The sequence below is a fragment of the Temnothorax longispinosus genome, chromosome 3 (assembly GCF_030848805.1).
Source record: "Temnothorax longispinosus isolate EJ_2023e chromosome 3, Tlon_JGU_v1, whole genome shotgun sequence".
Taxonomy (NCBI): domain Eukaryota; kingdom Metazoa; phylum Arthropoda; class Insecta; order Hymenoptera; family Formicidae; genus Temnothorax; species Temnothorax longispinosus.
In genome coordinates this window covers 6,748,476-6,773,260 of record NC_092360.1, presented here as the reverse complement: position 1 = coordinate 6,773,260, position 24,785 = coordinate 6,748,476, and the positions used below count along the sequence as shown (strand labels likewise).

The following is a 24,785-nucleotide window of genomic DNA, read 5'->3' as shown; positions in this document are numbered from 1 at the left end:
TTTTGAGCACAGAGGCCTTCGACGAAAAAACGTATCAAAACACAGTCGACAAACTTTTATTACCGTTGTAAAATATACATATCATACTCGTGCCGTATGTGGCATATTGTGCCGTTGCGAGGTCACTTCCTCGCAATCGATTCTAACTGTATCGCAAACACGAAGTATCGGGCACGAGATTTGCTTCAAACAATAAAATTTCATGTTTTATCTCCACGTGCTGTGAAAACGTTTTCATTTATTCCGATTTTATACTGATCGTATCGAGAGAGAATCGTCTCTGTACTGAAAGACTTTCCTATTTTATGAAACGATTCTACTTTGTCGCGCTTGTGAGAATGCACGTACTATGCATTTCTTATCGTTTGTAACACGTGCTGAAATTAAATTATATATATTTTTATAAATGTTTTTGTTACCGTATATCTTTATAAACATTTTGTCACAATATACGGTATAAATTATGGTAATTAAATTCCTCGATGGAGATGGGGGAAATGCGCGTGTATATAATGCATGAAATGTTATAAATATTTATTTATTCTAAAATTACAAAAAATCGCGATAAATCTTGCGGACTTTCGCACGCGCGCTATGATTTTATTGTTATACGATTGATTTATTTTCCAGTTTATATGCAAATGTGCGAGATGAGTGAAATCGAGATATGCATGTCCTCCGTGAAGAAAAGATATACACGTATAAGCAGGACGAAAGTGTTTGCAAATGAGCTGCCTTTATTGCTCTGCGCTTTGTAGGAGAAACAGTGCGTGTCGAGAAGTATCCGTGCATCGGTACTGCTTTTTGCCGCATATTCTCGACACGATTTTGTTTCTTTTAATTATTTCTTCATTATCGCGGTAGTGATCCAAGAGCTTGAAGGCTAATGCTTCATTATCTAATAAGTCGGGCTATATAATTAGCGCGTGTCGGGAACAACGGAGCAGTTTGGACAAATAAGAAAGTTGCATTTAAATGAGATGCATGAATATTCGTTGTATTTAAAAATTAACTTCACATCGAATCTTTATAATAAGTCTGCATTGCTTTCACGTATCTTAATTTTACACGAACGTGTTCGTGAAAATTTTGTAAAATGATCAGCGTTTTATTAACTTGTCGATTTATATCTCTCAAGGGAAATATATTATGTGTTGCCACGTTTCCTGCCGAATCTTGTATAAATTTGAAATTTATTTTAATTTGAATTATCTAAAATATGTTCTTCCGCTGAATCACATTGTTACACATTAAATGCGGAAGAGTTAAAAAACAGCGTAAAACGTTCAATGTTTATGTCTCGCAGCAGTTTGCGACACGTAGATCCAGCGCGGGCGCGGTTTAAACGTGCATTTATTTTACTGTTGCGAGGTGATTGCGCGTGGCAATATTTGTGCGCGTCTCACAATGTATTAAAATCCACGTATGTGTACCATGCCATGCACTGTCACGCGCAAACTATACAATCGTGAAAAACGTGCCGCTTGCTCGCGTAAATTTCACGCCGCACGCACCGCAAACGACGTTCGCTAGACCCGCTGAACAAGTTTCCGAGATTTTATTTTATTAAGCGGCACGGGGCCTTATTATTTCGACGCGTGTGTTTGCGCACCCACGTTTAAACAATCGCCATATCGTATCTTCGCCGCGGAAAACGCGTGAATACATATAATTTTATATGAAATTATAATAAACTCTCTCTCTGTTTATCTTCGGTGTTGTATTGATGAAACGCATGTCTTCATAAATAAGTTATTCTCTTGTAACCATTATGACGAAGGAAAATGAAATTCAAATTATAAAGCAACGTACATATAAATCTCAAAGTCGCACATTTAATGTGATTTTTTTTTATTAAATGTCTTCGATATTACAGAAGTGTAGGTATGTTCGAGGTTTAAGAGAAAGAAAGAGACCTACTCGCAAAATATTCTACAATTAATATAAATGTTATATAGTGTATGCAATAAATTAAATTTAATTAGCGTTGAGAGATATATTATTAAAATATTATTGAACTTTTTTAGTGACTCCAAAATTTTCGCATGTAGTACATGGTTGCATCTTAAAAGAAAAATATTTTTATTGGAAAAAAAAAACTGTTTTCTTTTAAATTTTCTTCTCTTTTGTTGTAGAAGTTATATATAGTGAAGTTTCCCTCAAAATCAACGAACTTAGAAGAGAAAATATCTAAAGTAGACAAAAGATTCCATTCTTTCTCTTTCTTTCTTTCTTTTTCTCTCTCGCTTTCTCGAATAGATCCGCATTTGACTGCAGTACTCTTGGAGAACGCGCGCGTCTCGCCGCATGTTGACGCATATCCTTCCACCATCCTTGTCTCTCCGACGCACGATCCTCTCTCTTTCGTTGGCATTGCGCTCGAGCGTAGGAGCCGCGTCGTCTGGGAACGGGTGTCAAGGGCGGCAGCAGACCAGAAGGTGTCTGCTGGGGTTGGCTCCGCGGTGCACACACAATCGATATAGCCACTAAAGTTCATGGTGCGTCAGGCGCCGCGCCAACCGCGCGCCACCCAGTCGTCGTCGCTGCATACCGCCGCCTTCCTGCATCAGCTTCTTTCGCCGATTTAGTTTTATATCTCTAAAGAGTGGCGAGTTTCTTCTTTTTCTTTTTTATCAAAGGACATTTCACAAATTTAGTCTCGCATATGCGATAATATAGGTTGACCGAGTGTATAATATAGGTATCGAATTCGGTATAGGACGGTATTGTTTCTCAACCGAATTTTTTATAAATTTGGAATGTCTAAAATATACTCGTTTTTATGTAAACTGCGGATGTTAATAATAGAAATGTTAATTTGATTTGATAATATCTAAAATATAGGATAGATTAATAGTTGATGCTCTTCTTGTGACTACTGTCGAATGCGAAAATGAACTTAAAACATTCCGGTTGTATATATACAGATAAATTTCATAATTTTTAAAAATAAGCTGATTGTGATTCTTTTTCAAATTTTACTAAACGTTTTGCACAAAGTCTTTTAGTCTTGCTCATGTTTCGTTTGAATTTCAAACTAAATTCTGTGAATTTTTTTCCGTGCTGGGTCGCGCAACAGGAGCGCAATATCCGGGTGATGAGGTGTAACCATAAAGAGGCGACCCTCGTAAAAGGTATCACGCCGAAAACAACGTGCCGCCGAGGCTGAAAGCCGATCTTTAAAGAGACCGTTGTAAAACGCGCAGTTTCTATAGATAAATGAAGCTTTCATACATATGCTAATCTACGGATTAACGCGTGAAAAATAGAGAGAGGTAATATTTATCACGACTTGATCTTCTCTGAGCAATTTATTTAATGTCGACGTGCGAGGAATATTCCATTATACCTCGTTGCACGATAATACGAACGCATTTTTTGGTGGTTTATTCCCCTCTTAAGTTTTTAGATATAATATAAATAAGAATAATAGAAAAATTATTGTGATTTACTCGTAAGAAACCCTTTGGTTGCTTTCAAGCTCTAAATTACAAAAAAATTTATGCATGCGGTGTGTGTGTAATTTTAGTACAAAATGTTTCTCACGAAGAATGTTCCGCATTATTAAAGCCGACGTCACAAGTGCTTTACCGCACACGTATTTCCGAGTAAATTGCTCGTCAATCACCGGACTACAACTCATCTCAAATCCTGACAGGCCTATAAATTTAATGTAAAACAACTTGTAGTTTATATTAATTTCCAATATTGTAATTTTGTTACATGAAAGATAGATACACAAAGTAGAATATAAAATATTGTCAGATCTACTCATCTTGTAGCTCTGTTTCTAGACTTGATGTTTTTCCTTATTAAAATCTACAATATTCTATATATCTATATCGTTTCGTGTATCGGATATTTACACATTAACACTGTTACCATATTTAATTGAATAAATTATGCAGCAATATTATTTTATCGCTTTTTACGATGTTAAAAATCTTGATAATTTTTGCGATGTCACTTTAGTTTGAAAGGGTGTGATTATGTAGTCGTTTAGCTTATAACTCCGTTTTATAAATTACATTATCGCGAACAACATATCTCCTAATTGCTTTAGACGGGGCGATATACGATTGGTGTGAATGCAGCCTGTCCAGGCTCTCAGGGCTTCATCCTTTAATGATTCAAGAGGCACTTAAATTAATTGGCCTCCTAATGTTAGAAATCAGCGGAGTTAAACGATATAATAAAGAGGCAACATGTGGCAATAATAAACGGGGAAAATTAGTGGTGTATTATCAACGTTTATCTAGGTTGAGAAAAATTCTGTGATCCTACTTCTATTTCGGTATACATATATTTTGGTATATACATTATAATTCCGATTTGTAATTTTTAAGAAATGAAGTAAGAAATCGATAGTTGCATCATATTTTCATGGATCGTCCGAGTCTCTTAATAATGCGATTAATATTTCACGTTTGACGTTCGATAGGAGAAGATTTCGTATCGCACAAGAGAAGAAATATAACTTCCTTTTTAATTCATAAAAATGTTCCCAAGTCTCTAAAACTATATTTGAATCGCAAAATTCAATTATGTGATGATATAGTACAAGATATTTGCTATATACATAAACATGAAATTTTCAATTTAATTGTAATTACTGTGAATGTGTGATAAATATTATATTTGTAAAATATTTTTACTTATGTGGAAAACCTAACTTGAAGATCAAGAATAAGTTTTTCAACATTACAATAAAACTATAAAATATCTTTTACCACACATTTTGATTTAATATTTAAAAAATAAGTTTATTTTTATTTTGATTAAAAAAATATTTACAAAAATTACTTTATTATTATTCTTTATCTATATTTTTTTCATATTCTGAGATAAAAATGGTGTAATTTTAATGAAATAAAAAAAAAGAAAACAAAATTAAGTTGTAATATTTTTTACGATGATTTAATATATATATATATGTAACTCTTTTTCAGTTTATTAAAATCATACAATTTTACTTTTCTCTCAAATAAAAGACTGAAAATAATAATAAATTAATTGAAATAAATAGCTTTTTAATTAAAACAAAAGCAAACTTTATTCTTTAAATAATATGTAATTTTCTAAACATATGGAATAAAATTAATTAACCACTCAAATTATTATTAAAAGAAAGAGTTAAATAATTTGTATTAAAATTTGAAATTTATATAACTTTTTAAATTGTTATTATAATAACATTTAGATGCATATCAAGAAGATTAGAATACATTTTACTATTATTCTCTCTTAGAATTTAAGTAACAGTATTTCCATTCCAAAACGCTCTCTCGGCAAAATAGAATTAATTGGCACTTTAGGCACTAATGAGTCCGCAGAATGAAGCGTAAAATGTATTAACAGAATATTTATCAAAATTAAGTTGTGAAACGTAAGAAATAAAAATAAATTTTATTACATTGTAACGGTATACTTTTCGTAGGATGTTAAATATTTTGTGGTAGCGAGACTGGTTGGAGCATACGGTCTTGATGTTTGTTTTTGTTAGCTCGTGCTGCTGATATGCAAGGCCGTCGCGCGGCCGTGTTGTCATTTGCGCAAACGAAACTTGTGTCAGCAGGTAGTGCCACGTAGTGGCACGTGCCGCACCATGTTTCGTCGCTTTATCTATCGAAACGCAATCGTGTCGACTATCGGAAGACATCAAACGCCATTATTTTCTACAAACAATTAATTGTTAGTTCGTATGATTTTAACATCCGCAATTAACAATTGTAAATACATTGGCTACTTATCGAAACAAGTATATTTCACGCGATTTATTCGTACCACTTAGGAATTGAAATGATAACGGAATTATGGATTATAATAGCGTCGAGCGTCACGCTTTGATTTTTTGAACGACGCGCTTTGGATTGAGAACGTGCAGTGATATAACTGGATCAAAGTACTAATGAAAAACGTGATATCAATTTGTTAATAATATGAGTAACTCGGTGGGTTTATACGATTAAAACATATCGCGCATGCAATATCGAATTTTGACTGTATATTTTCAAATGTGATTGCATCTTTATTAATTATTAACTTAACTTTATTAATGTATGATATTAAAATACCAACGTCATTTTCGAATTTTTTGGTCATAGACGGAACATTATACGTATGAGAAATAAATGAACTTCGAATTGAGTAGCGTCGCGCATTTAATGAGTACAGTCTTAATTGAGACGTGTTTTAATAATTTTTTATATTTTAAATAATGTCAATTTGTGTAGCGTAGATTTAAAATTTGCGCATCGTTTGTGATTTTTTAATTAAAATCTGCCGTTTGAGATTTTGTTTGTTGTGCTAATCGATCAGCTTCATCACCTAGTTTCATATTTTTTCACATTACTTTCACAATTGCATTTTAATAGGATTCCATATACAATAGTAAAGTTCGCGTTGCGTGCGATTAATGTCGGAAGTGTCGTGCGAAGTGACGTGAGGTTATATTCTGTTGTGGAGAGCAGTACGCGCGATTGTAATTAACTGCTTTTGCGAGTATTGTATTATGTTATATGCCAATATATGCGAATGCAACGAAAGAGGAGGGAAAGGTCTAGAAGATATAGAGTGATGGCAAAGCAACCGTGGTGAGGTGAATAAATTATTTTTTATTTTATTAATATAAATCTCTATGAAAATTATATTACATATATATATATAATATAATAATATATAGAAGAAATATAACATAAATAAATATAAGACTTTATAGAATCTATTGTCTTCAAATGGATGGATCAGAATAGATTAGTATTATATTTAACCTTGTGTGACTAAAATATGAATATATTAAAGTATTCAATAAATTGAATATAAACAATCAATTTATTGAATATTTTACTCATGAAACTGTCTCTAAAACAAGATTCTTAGAATAGACATAAATTGTCTATAGAATATAGAATAGAAAATACAGTAAAAATTCTATAAAATACAGCAAGGAAATGATTAATTTTTATTTTCTAAATATTTTTTAAATAAAATTTGATGTCTGCGTTTGATCTCTCTGTCTGTTTCCAAGATTAAATTTTATATAAGCTGATATAAAAAAAAATATTTTATTAAATTTTTTTAATATGCATTTGACAAATATATATCATAAACATGAAAGACAGAGAGGAAATATTTTACTATCAAACTAATTTATTTATTGAAGAAATATGTCACAACTAATTTATTTATTGAAGAGATACACTAATAATTAATTGTCTTTTTTTTTTAATATATATATCTTCTAATAAATATGCCAGTTTTATTCCTCTAATTTTTTATATCCATCCTTATTTATTAATAACTTGATTTTATATCACTATTACAAAAACGTTTTAATAACTCTCTTGTTGCATGTGTAATATTGCGGAGTGTTTCACAACAGCCGTACTTTGACATACTTTAATAGCGTCAGGTTTCATGAGAGTGATCGTTCCATTTCTCACGATCGGTAAGGTATATGTTTCTAGTTGATCTCTAATCAAAATGTAAATATTAAACCTTCTGTGTCTCAATATAGGAAACTTTATTCTGAACAACGTCCGATACGCTTTTTTGATACGGGGTTTATATAATGACTATAAATACTATAGGCTTAGCGTTCCGTTTTATAGCCGTGGCATTTGTTTGAATAAATTGGGACGGAACGATATGTCGCCAGTAAGTTTATTACTCTCTCAGACCATTCTTTTTCGCTTTGTTAGGTTGTTGCCAGCGAGTGTTATTGACCTCTTTAAGGAACTGATTTTTAATATTTTAAAGTAATGGACGGAGTTCTTACTCTTTTGTCATGAAATGATTTTAAAATTTTTAATGCGTTTTAAAACAATTTTTAATTTATGAACACTTGAAGATAATGTCTAATAACAATAAAAAATCTTAACACCGTCAGTACATGTCTGTAAGAATCAACTACGTATTTATTCAAAAACTCTTTATATATTATCTAATGAGTCAGCAGTTGAAGGAGATGGCCTTTTATAAAGAAGATTTAAACTTTTTTATCTATATTTCTATTTATCATCTGTATTTGTATTTAAGAAAAAATAATGAGGAAATTCAAACATTTTACGTTATATATAATTTTTATACATTATTCTATATGTATTTCATATTTTCGGAAAAAAACTTTATTTTAGATTTTTTAGAACATATTTATTTTTTGTTGTATAATGTATATTACCATTGACGATCCACATTCCATGGTTTTCAAGGATTTTTCATACAAGCTTCCTTCGAACTTATTGTCTGCAAAAAAGAAGGCGTTAAAAATTTGTTTTATAATACTATATGTATATATATAAATTGATTACATTCTTTGGGTGTTCTTTAGTAATAAAAATTTATTTTCTAACTTTCTTTTGACGTCACATTTCTGAGAAAAACAGCTGGCATAGGTAATCGGAATCACCCTTTATATGTATATATATTAAAACTAATTACATTCTTCTCTGCACTTTTTAAGTAACTTATCCCACGTTTCATCCCAAGCCTTTGCGTCACGAACGACTTTTTTAAGGAAAATCTCACTTTCGTCCCACAATATTCCACCCTCTTTGTCGATCTAGAATTGAAAAGTATTAAATGATAAAAGTTAAATATATATTTAAATATACTATATAGTATAGATAGGGTGAATCATTTATAATGTTAATGACTTATAAAAATGTCTCATAAAATATGCATTATATATAAAAAAATATTTCAGACAAAGATATTGTTTTGAATTAAAAAGGACACAAGAAAAACTATTTGTTTCATCATAAGTAGTGCGCTACTATAGGTCAAACAAAGGTTAACTTAATTGTTTCAAAATGGAAATCCCTATTTTTTTACTGTTTTACATGACAATAGAGATTAAAACAAAAATTTTTTATTGAGAACATTTTTTTTAATAATGTAATTTTTTCGAGATAATTGACTTAAAGAAAGAACATTTGTTTTCATGATATCTTTATATGTATCTATGAAATTACTAGTTATTTAAAAATATAATAGTTATAATAGTTATTTAAAAGATTCCTGAGTAAAAATGATAATTTTGTTGAATAATTTATTCTTTGATTCAAAAATATTTAATAATAATGAAGGCAGGAGTAATTTTTTTTAAATAAGCTTTTCCATTTAATACCTATTTCTCTGTTTTAAAAGAGACGTTATATAAGTTGCGAAAATGTAAGTTGCATTAAAATTAAAAAAAATCTTGTCTATGAATTTAATTCTTCCTCCCTCCCTTCCTCCTTTTCTCTCTCTCTCTCTCTCTCGCTCTCTGTTTCTCTTAAATATATACTTATATGTATATTTGAATACGTATATTTACCAAATTTTTTTTTTGCGCCATACAGAAGAATAGCTCGGGTCTAACGATCGCTGCAATATATGAATACTCTATGTATATATTTGTATACATGTATGTAGATATATAATAGTATATACAATACCTGTCAAAGTATATATAGTGTAGTTTTGTTATTGTGTCTGTTTAAGCACATTAAGGGGTAACACCACTCTAGAGACCCGAAAAACAGAAGAATTTTTTGTGGTTAAAAAAGAAAGTAAATAAAAAATTTATTTAAAAGACTTTATTGTAACAATTTTTTATTTTTAAAAAAATTTTTTAAAAAATTTTTTAAAAAGGCGGCGCTGGAACCTTGTAAGCGTAAGCGTTTCTTTGCGGGAGCTGCTTCGGGGCTTGCAGCATAAGTGCCGTGACCTGGAACAAGAAACCAAAATTTTTCATAATCTGCATGATAATAGCTAGAGAAATACGTAGGGGATTTTTAAAATATCGTTTTTCATAGAAATGACAAGCATTTTGAAAAAAAGTTGTTTGAAAGTTTCAATTAACTTTTTTTTCAAATGCTTACCACTTCTATGAAAAACAATATTTTAAAAATCACGTATTTCTCTAGCTGTTATCATGCAGATTATGAAAAATTTTGGTTTTTTGTCCCAGGTCAAAATTTGCGGCGTTTAAGCTGCAAGCCCCGGAGCACACTAAAAAGAAATCTGGTTCGTTTACTTTCCACCAGAAAATACTGGTTGAATCTACCAGAATCTGATTGAATTAATAGGAATTCTGGCTGCATAACTAGAATTCTGGTTGCATTAATTGGAAGAATCTGGCTCGTTTATTCCACCAGACGTCCAATTAATTCAACCAGATTTTTTTTTCAGTGCAGCTTCCGCAAAGAAACGCTTTATGCTTACAAGGCTCCAGCGCCGCCATTAAAAAATAATAAAATGTTTCATACACTTTAAGACATGTATCTACAATAAAGTCCTTTAAATAGATTTTTTATTTACTTTTTTTAACCACAAAAAATTCCACCATTTTCGAGCCTTTAGAGTGGTATTACTCCTATAAAAAATATTCAATAATTATTTAATTAAAACACTCACTCGATAAACCCAATTCCACGGCGCATTCTGCAAACCTTAAATGAAACTCCATCAGTTCTTGGATGTCGAATACTTTTGATGTTATAGCGTCTATGATATTGATGGTTAACAGTGCATCACCCACCGTCTGAAATCCACAGAAAAATTAATTACTTTTAAAAATATTATTTTACTATATTTATATCACTATATTATATTACAATTTTTAATTATTTTGCTTATAGAAAACAATTGAATGCATTTGTTCCATACGATAACTTCGAAGCTCTTTAACATTGGTAAAATACAGATTATTTTGCGCGCAGTTTTGGTATTTATAAAATGAGAAAATTTCAGTAACATAACACATTCTTTGTTGTATATCTTTGTTCTATCTACATATGATTCTTTAAATTGTTGATCTAATAATATCTATTGCATTACGCGAAGTAATCGAGAATAGAGATTTGCTATTAAGTTTATAGAATTATATTTTAATGCGTTTTTAAATCTAGAATTTAACCAATTTTTGCGATATGTAATTTTAATTTGACGCTCGAGCGGATCTTTGGAAAGATATCTAAGGATTGACTGAATCTATGTTATGTGATGTGGTTCGGAAAAAATATTATTAGTTAGATACTAATTGTCAGTACTTACGACGGCAGCCAGTACACACGCAACGAACACTAGAGTTCTCATTCTTGGTTTATCTTGGAGTGTTTTAAGACGTGATATTTGTACGTTCGTTACAGCATTCCAAGACCGCACTGATATACCAATATTTCGGATGGGATATATATATACATACTTAATGAAACACAAATTATACAACGTTAATACTGTCTACACGTTATTTGTCGCGAACTTTGTATAAACAGATGTACTGATTGTTCTATTTGTGAAACTGGCGTAATATTCTGTTTATATTACCAAACATGTGTGCTGGATTTTTGCGTGCGTAAAAAACTAAGCCATTCTTATATTTCGTGAAAAGCCAATATTTACTATATTACGAGCAAAACAAAGCTTATAACACGTCTATCCAAGCTGACACAGCCATTTTAGCGCAATCAAATAAAGCATATATAGAAATTTAGTGCTCTTTTATTACTAATTTGTTATTCTATTCCGGATTTTGTTGTTTTAGCCATTTTGAAAGAAATAGTGGGTGTGCTAGCTTAAGTTTCAGTTAGTTCACAGTCACATAAAAAATAAAATTAAAAAGCAAGGATATATTTATTTAGTGGTATTTGGTTGCTAATTTGTTGCTCTATTTGTTGCAAATTTATTGTACCATCTCTACCATGAGAAAACTACCCTTAATTAATCCATTTAACCCAAAATTTTATAATTCCAATTTTAAGGAAAATCTTAAAAGATTATATACCATTTTGATTTTGTTCCTTCATAAACATTTCCATCGATCCCGATTTTGTTGCTCCATCCATCAGAAAACAATCCCCAGATACTCGAATCCTATCTAGCACAACATCTTATAATTTGAATCTCAAGGCAAAATCTTGACGGATTATATTATTTTGAATTTGTTGCTCTCTATTATTAAAAAAACTATCCTTGGTTACTTTCATTTAGTACATCTTAACAACGTAATAACATAACATTTTTAAAAAATATATAGAAGGATTATATCATTTTGATTTTGTTACTTAACATTTCCATCAATCCCGATTTTGTTGTTTACTATCCTGACCATCGAAAAACGACCCCTAAATATATCTATCTAGCACAAATGTGAAGCAACAAAATCAAAATGATATAATGCACGGTCTTACATACAGGTCTCTCAACTCGATAGAATTTCAGTGGTGGGGGTGACTCCAATATCGAAGTCATTTCTTGTGGTGTCGCTGCTATCGAGGGATGTCGATTTGACACGCGATTTGAAATACGTAACCTGTGTTGTCATTGCGTTAAATAGTTCGTCACAGTGCACGCGTTCTATAATTTGACGTAATGACAAAAACCGTGCATTGTACCCAAATGCAAAACAGGCTTTAAAAGCCTGAAAATAAAACGGTCGGTTTTTAAAGTGTTAACGCATAGTGAACGGCTCAAAAATGGCAAGCCGCGATTCCTAGCAAGAAACTGACGTCTTCGCATTATGTTTGTGAGAAACATTTTGAAGAGAAATATATTCTCAGAAAGTACGTCAAGCATGATGCGAACGGGAAAGTTATTGCAGAGGTAAGTTCTAGTTTCCTTAATTATATATATATTATATATATTATATATATATATATATATATAATATATATATATATATATATAATATATATATATAATATATATATATATAGAGTAGATATATATATATATATATTATATATATATTATATATTATATATATATTAATTATATATATACATTCTATATTATATTTTATTTATTATTATATTATATTATATTATATATTATATTATATATATTATATAATTTATTTATTTATTGTAAATGTATTATGAAAATTGTGGATTCTTAGATTACAATATAATACGTATGCGCTATGCGCTACTATTGCTCTCTCGCTCGCACAGCACATCCCTCGATTGCAGCGACCTCATACTTTTCGGTTTCGCCAAGCGAACCATCCCCATTATACGAGTTGAGAGACCTGTATGTAAGACCGTGATATAATGGTTCAAGATATTTCTTGAAAATTTTATTATAAGGTGCTCTGTGCTAGATAGCGATAATTAGAGACAGTTTTCTGATGATAGGGGCGGAGCCACAAAATCGGAGTTGACGAAAATGTTAAGCAACAAAAATAAATTTAAAGTAATCCGTCGAAATATTTCTTTAAACTGGAATTTTAAAGATATTGTGCTAGACGAGATTAATTAGAGGTAGTTTTCTCATAGGGTGATGCAACAAATTTGGGAATGGAACAACAAATTAGCAATAAAATAGCACTAAATAAACATGTTTTTTTTGTTTTCTTATTTGTTTATATGGCTGTGCTAGATTAAACTTAAGCTAACACAGCCACTGTTTTTTTCGAAATGGTTGCTGCAACAAAATCCGGAATAGGGCAACAAATTAGCAACAAGAGAGTACTAAATTTCTGTGTATGTTTTTGATTGTGCTAGAGTGGCAATTTTTAATGCGTTTTAAAATAATTTTAATCTATAGGCAATTGAAGAAAATGTCCAATAATAATAAAAACATTGTTAGTACATGTCTATAATTGAAAATCATCTACGTATTTATTCGAAAGCTCTTTATATATTATCCAAGAAATCAGTAGTTGAAGAAGATGGTCTTATATACGGAATATTTAAATTTTTTTATTGTTATCTTTTACTTATTAGGAAACTATATTTTATTCAAGGAGAAATGATAGAGTAATTTAAACATTTTATGTTATATATATAACTTTCATACATTATTCTATATGTATTTCATATTTTGAGAAAAAAATTTTTATTTTACATTTTGTGTCGTATAATGTACCCGACCATTGGCAATCCGCATTCCTATTCTATATGCATTTCATATTTTTAGAAAAAAATTTTTTGTCGTATAATGTATCCCACCATTGGCAATCCGCATTCCATGGCTTTCAAGGATTTTTCATGCCAGCTTCCTTCGAACTTATCGTCTGCAAGAAAAGAGGACGTTAACAATTTGTTTTACAGCACTATAAATTAAATGAATAATATTTTACATTACGTATATAGTATACCTACAGGATGATTCTGACCGTGCTAGCTGTTTTTCTCAGAAATGTGACGTCGCAGAAAGTTATAGGAAAACAATTTTCATTACTAATGCGCACCCAAAGTAATCATTTTGGTGATGATCTTATTTTTTCGAACAAACCGGAAGTAGAGTAACTGGGGTCAGTTTTAAAATTTCAAATAGGAACATGGGTCGAATGGGGTATCACTAGATAGAGCTTTGAAAAAAAGGAACAACTTTTACTAAAACTTTTTTCAACTATCTGTTACAAGTTTCGAGAAAAATTCTTTTGAATTTGTGCAGTAATTAGTAATTTACAAGTGCTTGAAATGTTTCCGCGTTAGTTTTTCGAGTTGTGGACACCATTTCTGATTATTATAATGTATGATATGTGATGATAATTTTACAAGTGCTCGAAATGCCAGCCACCTTGATACACACATTGCCGCACACAACCGTGTTTTAACACTGTCAGTAATTTATAGGACTTTCTCATCGACTGACAAGTGTCCCGGATTCGCTCCATTTTGTCTCTTGTTGTTGGAAGATGCTAGTAAACAATGTCTTTGACTCGCGACGCAAAAAAAGAAATCCATGGGAGTCAAGTGAGGATTGAGATGGCTATTTCACAGGTTCTCTCCACACATTTAAATGAATTTTCCTCGAAACTTGTAAAAGATAATTAAAAAAGTTTTAGTAAAAGTTGTTTTTTTTTTTTTCGAAATTCTATCCAACGATACCCCACTCGACCCGAGTTCCTATTTGAAATTTTATAACTAACTCCCGTTACACCTACTTTCGGTTTGTCCAGAAAAATTAAACTATCACCAATGATTACTTTGGGTGCTCTTTAGTAATGAAAATTTATTTTCTAACTTCCTTTCGGCGTCACATTTCTGAGAAAAACGACTGGCACGGGTGATCGGAATCACCCTTTATACATATGTATATATATTAAAACTAATTACATTTTTCTCTGCACTTTACAAGTAACTTATCCCAGATTTCATCCCAAGCCTTTGCGTCACGAACGACTTTTTTAAGGTAATTCACACCTTCGTCCCACAATATTCCACCTTCTTTGTCGATCTAGAATAAAAAATTCTTAAATGAAAAAAGTTAAAAAATTTAGATTTAAATATACTATATAAGGGATCTGTTTTCTATTACTGAAAATTAAGTTGACCTTTGTTTGACCTATAGTAGCGCCACTTATGATGAAGTAATAGTGCCATTTTGTGTCTTCTTTGATTCCAAACAAGTTTTATCTAAAACATTTTTTTATATAATACATATTTTATGAGATTTTTGTCATTAACAGTATAAAAATGGTTCACCTTGGATCTGTTTTCTGTTGCTGAACTAGCTGCACTAGTTCAGAGTTTATCTTTTTTACTCCACATTGGAAGGAAAAAGAAGACACAAGATGGCACTATTCGTTTTATCATAAGTGGCGCTATACTATAGGTCAAACAAGGGTCAACTTAATTGTTTCAAAATGGAAATTCCTATTTTTTTTTATTGTTTTACATGACAATAGAGATTAAAACAAAAAATTTTTATTTGGAACATTTTTTTTAATAATGCAATTTTTTCGACATAATTGACTTAAAGAAAGAACATTTGTTTTCATGTTATCTTTATATGTATCTATAAAATTACTAGTTATTTAAAAGATTTCTGAGTAAGAATAATAATTTTGTTAGATAATTTATTCTTTGATAATATTTAATAATAATGAAGGCAGATGTAATATTTTTAAAGATAAGCTTTTCCATTTAATTCCTATTTCTTTGTTTCGAAATTTTGCGAAATGTAAGTCGCATTATAATTTAGATAAATCTTGCTAATGAATTTAATTTTCTCTCTCTTTCTCTCTCTCTCTCTCTCTTTCTCTCTGTCTGTCTCTCTTTCTTTGTCTTTCTTAAATATATATATTTATATTTGAATATATATATTTACTTACCAAATTTTTCTTTTGTGCTATACAGTAGGGTAGCTCGGGTCTAGGAATCTCTGCAATATATGAATATTCTATGTATATATTTATATACATGTATGTATATACAGTACCCCGATCAAAGTATACATACATACATAAATACATACATATACATACTTATATACATATATACATATAGTGTAGTTTTATTATTGTGTCTATTTAAGCATATTAACAAAATGTTTAATAATTATTTGTTATTTAATTAAAACACTCACTTATTAAACCTAATTCTACGGCGCATTCTGCACATATTAAATGACACTCTATCAGTTCTTTGATGTTGAATATCTTTGATATTATAGTTTCTCTGATATCATGATTTAACTGTCCATCACCCACCGTCTGAAATCCACAGAAAAATTAATTACTTTTAAAAATATTATTTTACTATATTTATATCACTACATTATGTTACAATTTTTAATTATTTTACTTATAAGATGGAAAACAATTAAATGCATTTGTTCCATATGATAATTTCAAAGTTCTTTAATTTTGATCATATACATATTATTTTGCGTGTAGTTTTGATATTTATAAAGTGAGAAAATTCCAGTAACAGATTCTTTGTTGTATATCTTTGTTCTATATTTGTTTTCTTAAATTGTTGGTCTATGAATAATAACACCTTGCATTATGAGAAGTAATCGAGGACAGGGATTTGCTATTAAGTTTAGAGAATTATATTATAATGAGTTTTTAAATCTAGAATTTAAACAATTTTTGCGATATGTAATTATAATTTGACGCTCGAGCGGATCTTCGGAAAGATATCTAAAGATTGACTGAATCTATGTTATGTGACGTCATGATGTGGTTCGGAAAAAATATTATTAGTTAGATACTAATCTCTCTCTCTGTCTCTCTTTCTTTGTCTCTCTTACACACACATATATATATATATATATATATATATATATATATATATGTATATTTGAATACATATATTTACTTACTAAATTTTTCTTTTGTGCTATACAGTTGGATAGCTCGGGTCTAGGAATCTCTGCAACATATGAATACTCTATGTATATATTTATATACATATATGTATATACAGTACCTCGATCAAAGTATACATACATACATAAATACATATATACTTATGTAGTTTTATTATTATGTTTATTTAAGCATATTAACAAAATGTTTAATAATTATTTGTTATTTAATTAAAACACTCACTCAATAAACCCAATTCCACGGCGCATTCTGCAAATGTTAAATGACACTCTATCAGTTCTTTGATGTCGAATACCTTTGATATTATAGTTTCTTTGATATCGTGATTTAACTGTGCATCACTCACCGTCTGAAATCCACAGAAAAATTAATTACTTTTAAAAATATTATTTTACTATATTTATATCACTATATTATGTTACAATTTTTATATACATACATACATACAATTTTTAATTATTTTACTTATAAGATAGAAAACAATTGAATGCATTTGTTCAATACGATAACTTTGAAGCTATTTAACTTTGATAAAATACATATTATTTTGCGTGTAGTTTTGATGTTTATAAAGTGAGAAAACACCAGTAACATAACAAATTCTTTGTTGTATGTCTTTGTTCTATATTTGTTTCCTTAAATTGTTGGTCTATGAATAATAACACCTTGAATTACGAGAAGTAGTCGAGGACATGGATTTGCTATTAAGTTTAGAAAATTATATTTTAATGAGTTTTTAAATCTAGAATTTAAACAATTTTTGCGATATGTAATTTTAATTTGACGATCGAGCGGATCTTCGGAAAGATATCTAAGGATTGACTGAATCTATGTTATGCAGTGATGTGGTTCGGAAATAGTTATTTGTGCCCGAGACTGTGCGGGAATGAGATATTACCGCACTGTTTCGAGTGAATGTGTGGAATTGGCTATTTGTCGCACAAAAAACACGCGTGTAATGGGCCACTTTCCACGCACTTGTAATATAAAAATATTATTAGTTAGACACTAATTGTCAGTACTTACGACGATAGCCAGTACACACGCGACGAACACTAGAGTTCTCATTCTTGGTTTATCTTGGAGTGTTTTAAGACGTGATATTCGTACGTTCGTTACAGCATTCCAAGACCGCACTGATATACCAATATTTCGGATGGGATGTATATATACATACTTAATGAAACACAAATTATACAACGTTAATACTGTCTACACGTTATTTGTCGCGAACTTTGTGTAAACAGACGTATTGATTGTTCTATTTGTGAAACTGGCGTAATATTCTGTTTATATTTCAAACATGTGTGCTGGATTTTTGCGTGCGTAAAACTACGCCATTCTTATATTTCGTGAAAAGCCAATATTTACTACGAGCAAAACAAAGCTTATAACATGTCTATCATGCTGACACAGCTATTTTAGCGCAATCAAATAAAGCATATATAGAAATTTAGTGCTCTTTTATTACTAATTTGTTACTTTATTCCGGATTTTGTTGTTTTAGCTATTTCGAAAGAAACAGTGGGTGTGCTAGGTTAAGTTTCAGTTAACTCACAGCCACATAAAAAATAAAATTAAAAAAACAAGGATATATTTATTTAGTGGTATTTGGTTGCTAATTTGTTGCTCTATTTGTTGCAAATTCATTGCACCATCTCTATAATGAGAAAACTACCCTTAATTAATCCCATTTAACCCAATATTTTATAATTCCAATTTTAAGGAAAATCTCAAAAGATTATATATCATTTAGATTTTGTTCCTTTATAAACATTTCCATCGATCCCGATTTTGTTGCTCCACCTATCAGGAAACAATCCCCAGATACTCGAATGCTATCTAGCACATCTTATAATTTGAATCTCAAAGCAAAATCTTGACGGATTATATTATTTTGAATTTGTTGCTCTCTATTATTAAAAAAACTATCCTTGGTTACTTCCATTTAGTACATCTTAACAACGTAATAACATAATAACATTTTTAAAATATATATAGAAGGATTATATCATTTTGATTTTGTTACTTCTGCACATTTCCATCGATCCCGATTTTGTTGCTTACTATCCTGACCATCGAAAAACGACTTCTAAATATACCTATCTAGCACAAATGTGAAGCAACAAAATCAAAATGATATAATAGGTCAAGATACTCCTTGAAAATGTTATTATAAGGTGCTGTGCTAGATGGCGATAATTACAGACAGTTTTCTGATGATAGGGGCGAAGCCACAAAATCGGAGTTGATGAAAATGTTAAGCAACAAAAATAAAACTTTAGAACTCGAGTCGCCAGTGAATAATTAAAAATTAATCAAGGTATGCTGATCGACCCAACTGGCCAAATTTTATTGATCAAAGTAACACTACGTTTCGACCGTAGATTCCGGTTCTTTTCAAGCGTATATACAAAACTCACAAAAATTAATTAGTCAGACATAATGCCCAAACTACGCCGAATCTAAAAAATCTTTGTGCGTCGCAATTAAAACGATAAAATATTTGTCAAACGGCATGATTTGTTAGATGTTTGTGTCATGTCAGAGCCATGCGATAGTAAAAGTTAAACAAAAATAAATCTAAAGTAATCCGTCGAAATATTTCTTTAGACTGGAATTTTAAAGATATTGTTCTAGATGAGAGTAATTAGAGGTAGTTTTCTCATAGGGTGATGCAACGAATTTGGGAATAGAGCAACAAATTAGCAATAAAATAGCACTAAATAAACATGTTTTTTTTTTTTTTTTTTGTTTATATGGCTGTGCTAAATTAAACTTAAGCTAACACAGCCATTGTTTTTTCCGAAATAGTTGCTGCAACAAAATCCGGAATAGAACAACAAATTAGCAACAAAAGAGTACTAAATTTCTGTGTATGTTTTGATTGTGCTAAAGTGGAAATTTTTAACGCGTTTTAAAATAATGTTAATTAATGGGCAATTGAAGAAAATGTACAATAATAATAAAAAATTAACATTGTTAGTACATGTCTGTAATTGAAAATCATCTACGTATTTATTTGAAAACTCTTTATATATTATCCAAGAAATCAGTAGTTGAAGGAGATGGCCTTTTATACAGATTATTTAAATTTTCTTATCGTTATCTCTACTTATCAGGAATCCATATTTGTATTCAAGGAGAAATGATAGGGTAGGGGAGACCGGGGCAAACTCGACACGATTTTTTCAAAGGCAATTTTCAACAATTATTTAAAATTTTCACACAAATTCAATCGTACACGTTTAAAAACTGTTCCTTCAGGTACAAAATTGCTTAAGGAAATGTTTTGCTGTACGTCTTAGTTTTGCCCCCAGGAAAGGAAAAGTGACGCAAAGACAAATTTTCAAATTGAAAAATGCCAAACTCGACACTTTGCCTGATCGATACAATTTGATCTGGAACTTATATTTTATTGTCTAAAACTAAAAATACATTGTTTATCGTATATATCGTGTATTTAGAAAGTACAAAAATTCAGAATTAAGTAAAACATTTATAAGAAATAATGAGAACAAAAATTGTTAAACTTTTAATTATTTTCATCTAAATTCATGTTTGAAAAACAATTTATGCAAGTATATTCGCGATCGGACGTGCGCATACATTTGTCATGAGCCATATGACTACATGACAAGCATCGTTTGTTATTGGGAGCCGATGAAACCGCGTGGTTGTCGACTTTGCCCCGAGCATCATTTTTCACTTTTGTTACTCCAAAAACATAAAAATTTTGAAAATATGCAAAAACTATTACCGGATTCGCATAGAGCATTAAATTTTCCATCAAAATCACTTACATATAGGTCGCAAGAGTAAAAGTCGATGAAAGGGTAGAAATCTTTTAGAAATGAAAAAAATTATTTTTTACTGTCAAAACTGTCGCGCTAAAAATTACACCATAACTCAGAATGTCACCAAATTCCATTGATAATACTGGCACATAAAGACGCATTTACAGTAGGAAAGGCAAGTTTTTACGATAAATTTAAATTGGCAAGAAGCCTAGTGTCAAGTTTGCCCCGGTCTCCCGTAATTCAAACATTTTATGTTATATATAATTTTCATATATTTTTCTATACGTATTTTATATTTTCAGAAAAAAAATTTTATTTTACAACACTTTTTGTTGTGCAATGTATTTCACCATTGGCAATCCGCATTCCATGGCTTTCAAGGATTTTTCATACCCGCTTCCTTCGAACTTATCGTCTGTAAAAAAAAGAGGCGTTAAAAATTTGTTTTATAGCACTATAAATTAAATGTATAATACATATATTACATTGCACATATAGTATACAGGGTGATCGTGCCAGCTGTTTTTTTCAGAAATGTGATGACGTCTCAGGAAGTTAGGAAAACAATTCTTATTACTTAATGGGCACCCAAAGTAATCATTGGTGATGATTTTATTTTTCTGAACAAACCGGAAGTAGGCGTAACTGGGATCAGGTTTAAAATTTCAAATAGGAACATGGATCGAATGGGGTATCCCCGGATAGAGTTTTCAAAAAGAAACAACTCTTACTAAAACTTTTTTCAATTATCTCTTACAAGTTTCGAGAAAAATTCTTTTGAATGTGTGCAGTAATTTACAAGTGCTCGAAATGTTTCCGCGTTATTTTTTCGAATTGTGGACACCATTTCTGATTGTTGACATTGTAATGTATGATATATGATGATAATTTTACAAGTGCTCGAAATGCTAGCCACCTTGATACACACATTGCCGCAACCGTGTTTTAACACTGTCAGTAATTTATAGGACTTTCTCATCGACTGAAGTCCCGGATTCGCTCCATTTTGTCTCTTGTTGTTGGAAGATGCTAGTAAACAATGTCTTTGACTCGCGACGCAAAAAAAGAAATCCATGGGAGTGTCAAGTGAGGATTGAGATGGCTATTTCACAGGTCCTTTCCACACATTTAAATGAATTTTCCTCGAAACTTGTAAGAGATAATTAAAAAAAGTTTTATTAGTAAAAGTTGTTTCTTTTTCAAAGCTCTATCAAACGATACCTTACTCGACCCAAGTTCCTATTTGAAATTTTATAACTAACTCCAGTTACACCTACTTCCGGTTTGTCCAGAAAAATAAAACTATTACCACTAATTACTTTCGATGCTCATTAGTAATGAAAATATATTTGCTGCGACGTCACATTTCTGAGAAGAACGGCTGGAACGGACGGTCGGAATCACTTTGTATATGTATATATATATATAAAACTAATTACATTCTTCTTTGCACTTTTTTAATAACTTATCCCAAATTTCAATCCACATGTTTTCGTCACGAACGATTTTTTTAATGTAATTCACACTTTCGTCCCATAATATTCCACCCTCTTTGTCGATCTAGAATCAAAAAGTATTAAATGAAAAAAGTTAAAAAATTTATATTTAAATGTACTATATAAGGGATCTGTTTTCTATTGCTGAACTAGCTGCACTAGTTCAGAGTTTATCTTTTTTACTCCATATTGGAAGGAAAAAGATAAACGCTGAACTAGCGCAGCCAGTTCAGCAATAGAAAACAGACTCAAGGTGAACCATTTTTATAATGTTAATGACAAAAATCTCATAAAATATGCATTATATAAAAAAATGTTTTAGATAAAACTTGTTTGGAATCAAAGAGGACACAAGATGGCACTATTCGTTTCATCATAAGTGGCGCTACTATAGGTCAAAAGGGGTCAACTTAATTTTTTTTTTTTTATAGAAACCCTTATTTTTTATTGTTTTATATGATAATACAGAAAAAAAATAAAAACTTTTTATTTGGAACATTTTTTTTATTAATGCAATTTTTTCGAGATAATTGACTTTAAAGAAAGAACATTCGTTTCATGATATCTTTATATGTATCTATGAAATTATTAGTTATTTAAAAGATTCCTGGGTAAGATTAATAATTTTGTTGAATAATTTATTTTTTGAAAATATTTAATAATGAAAGCAGGAGTAATATTTTTAAAGATAAGCTTTTTCATTTAATTCCTATTTCTTTGTTTCGAAATTTTGCGAAATGTAAGTCGCATTATAATTTAGATAAATCTTGTCTATAAATTTAATTCTCTCTCTCTCTCTCTCTCTCTCTCTCTCTCTCTCTCTCTCTGTCTGCCTCTCTTTCTTTGTCTCTCTTAAATATATATATGTATATTTGAATACATATATTTACTTACCAAATTTTTCTTTTGTGCTATACAGTAGGATAGCTCTGGTTTAGGGATCTCTGCAATATATGAATAGGTTTTTAATAACACAGTTTTCCAAATGCATAAAATACTATGTACGTCATTGTCGGGGAATTTCTTTCTGAAATTGATGTTGCATTGCGGAATATGAATTTTTAAATGTAGCTCTTTTTTAGAGAGATGAATTCAATAACGATAATGTAATATACATGTAACGATGTACTCTAACATAATACAATATAATAATGCAAAGCTTCTTATAATAATATAATAATATAATATAGTATCTAAGATAATTTAGAGTATATTGTAACTATTACACATTTATTCATTATATATGATAATATTATTTTTTAATATACTATTATAAATTGCTTAATATCATGAAAAATAATAACGAGAATAAAAATGTTCTTAAAAAAATACTCTAATATACAATACTTATTATAAAAATTATATTTTAAATAAAAAGAATTGGAATTTTATAATGTTATTTTATTAAGAATGAGATTTAATTTTATTGAAGCATGAACCTTTAATGACAAATTTTTTAACAGTGAGGATAAGTTACCTTTATATGTATATACATATAGTTCTATTATTGTGTCTACTTAAGCATATTAACAAAATATTTAATAATTATTTGTTATTTAATTAAGACACTCACTTAATAAATCAAATTTCATGGCGCATTCTGCAAATATTAAATGAAAATCAATCAGTTCTTTGAGGTCGAATGTGAAACGTTGAACGTTTGATGTTATAGTTTCTATGATATTGGTTAACAGTGCATCACCCACCGTCTGAAATCCACAGAAAAATTAATTACTTTTAAAAATATTATTTTACTATTATTTATATCACTATATTATATTACAATTTTTAATTATTTTACTTATAGAAAACAATTGAATGCATTTGTTAAATAGGATAACTTCGAAGCTCTTTAACATTGATAAAATACAGATTATTTTGCGCGCAGTTTTGGTATTTATAAAATGAGAAAATTTCAGTAACATATAACACATTCTTTGTTGTATATCTTTGTTCTATCTACATACGATTCTTTAAATTGTTGGTCTAATAATATCTATTGCATTACGAGAAGTAATCGAGAATAAAGATTTGCTATTAAGTTTAGAGAATTATATTTTAATGAGTTTTTAAATCTAGATATTAAACAATTTTTGCGATATGTAATTTTAATTGGACGCTCAAATGGAGTTCGGAAAGATATCTAAGGATTAATTGAATCTGTGTTATGTACGGCTCGGAAAGGAGATTATTAGTTGGGTACTAATTGTCAGTACTTACGACGGCTGCCAATATACACGCGGCGAACACTAAAATCTTCATTCTTGGTTTATCTTTTAGAGTGTTTTAAGACGTGATATTCGTATGTTCGTTACAGCATTCAAGACCGCACTGATATACCGATATTTCGGATGGGATGTATATATACATACTTAATGAAATATGTACAAATTATACAACGTTAATACTGTCTGTACGTTATTTATCGCGAACTTTGTATAA

General features: G+C 30.1%; 2 protein-coding genes across 2 annotated transcripts in view; one reads left to right on the top strand and one right to left on the bottom strand.

Moving 5' to 3' along the window:
• LOC139810814 (uncharacterized) overlaps positions 1-24,785 on the top strand; it is a 163,135-nt gene that overhangs the window by 32,828 nt on the left and 105,522 nt on the right. The gene's annotated exons all lie outside the window — the stretch shown is intronic.
• On the bottom strand, positions 20,703-24,653 carry LOC139810570 (uncharacterized). Its single transcript, XM_071774229.1, has 5 exons — positions 24,564-24,653; positions 23,917-24,052; positions 23,238-23,287; positions 22,287-22,407; positions 20,703-21,262 (listed from the first exon to the last, which is right to left on the bottom strand). Exons 1-5 carry the CDS (start codon positions 24,603-24,605, stop codon positions 21,165-21,167), a joined length of 447 nt encoding a protein of 148 aa, XP_071630330.1. The 5' UTR covers positions 24,606-24,653; the 3' UTR covers positions 20,703-21,164.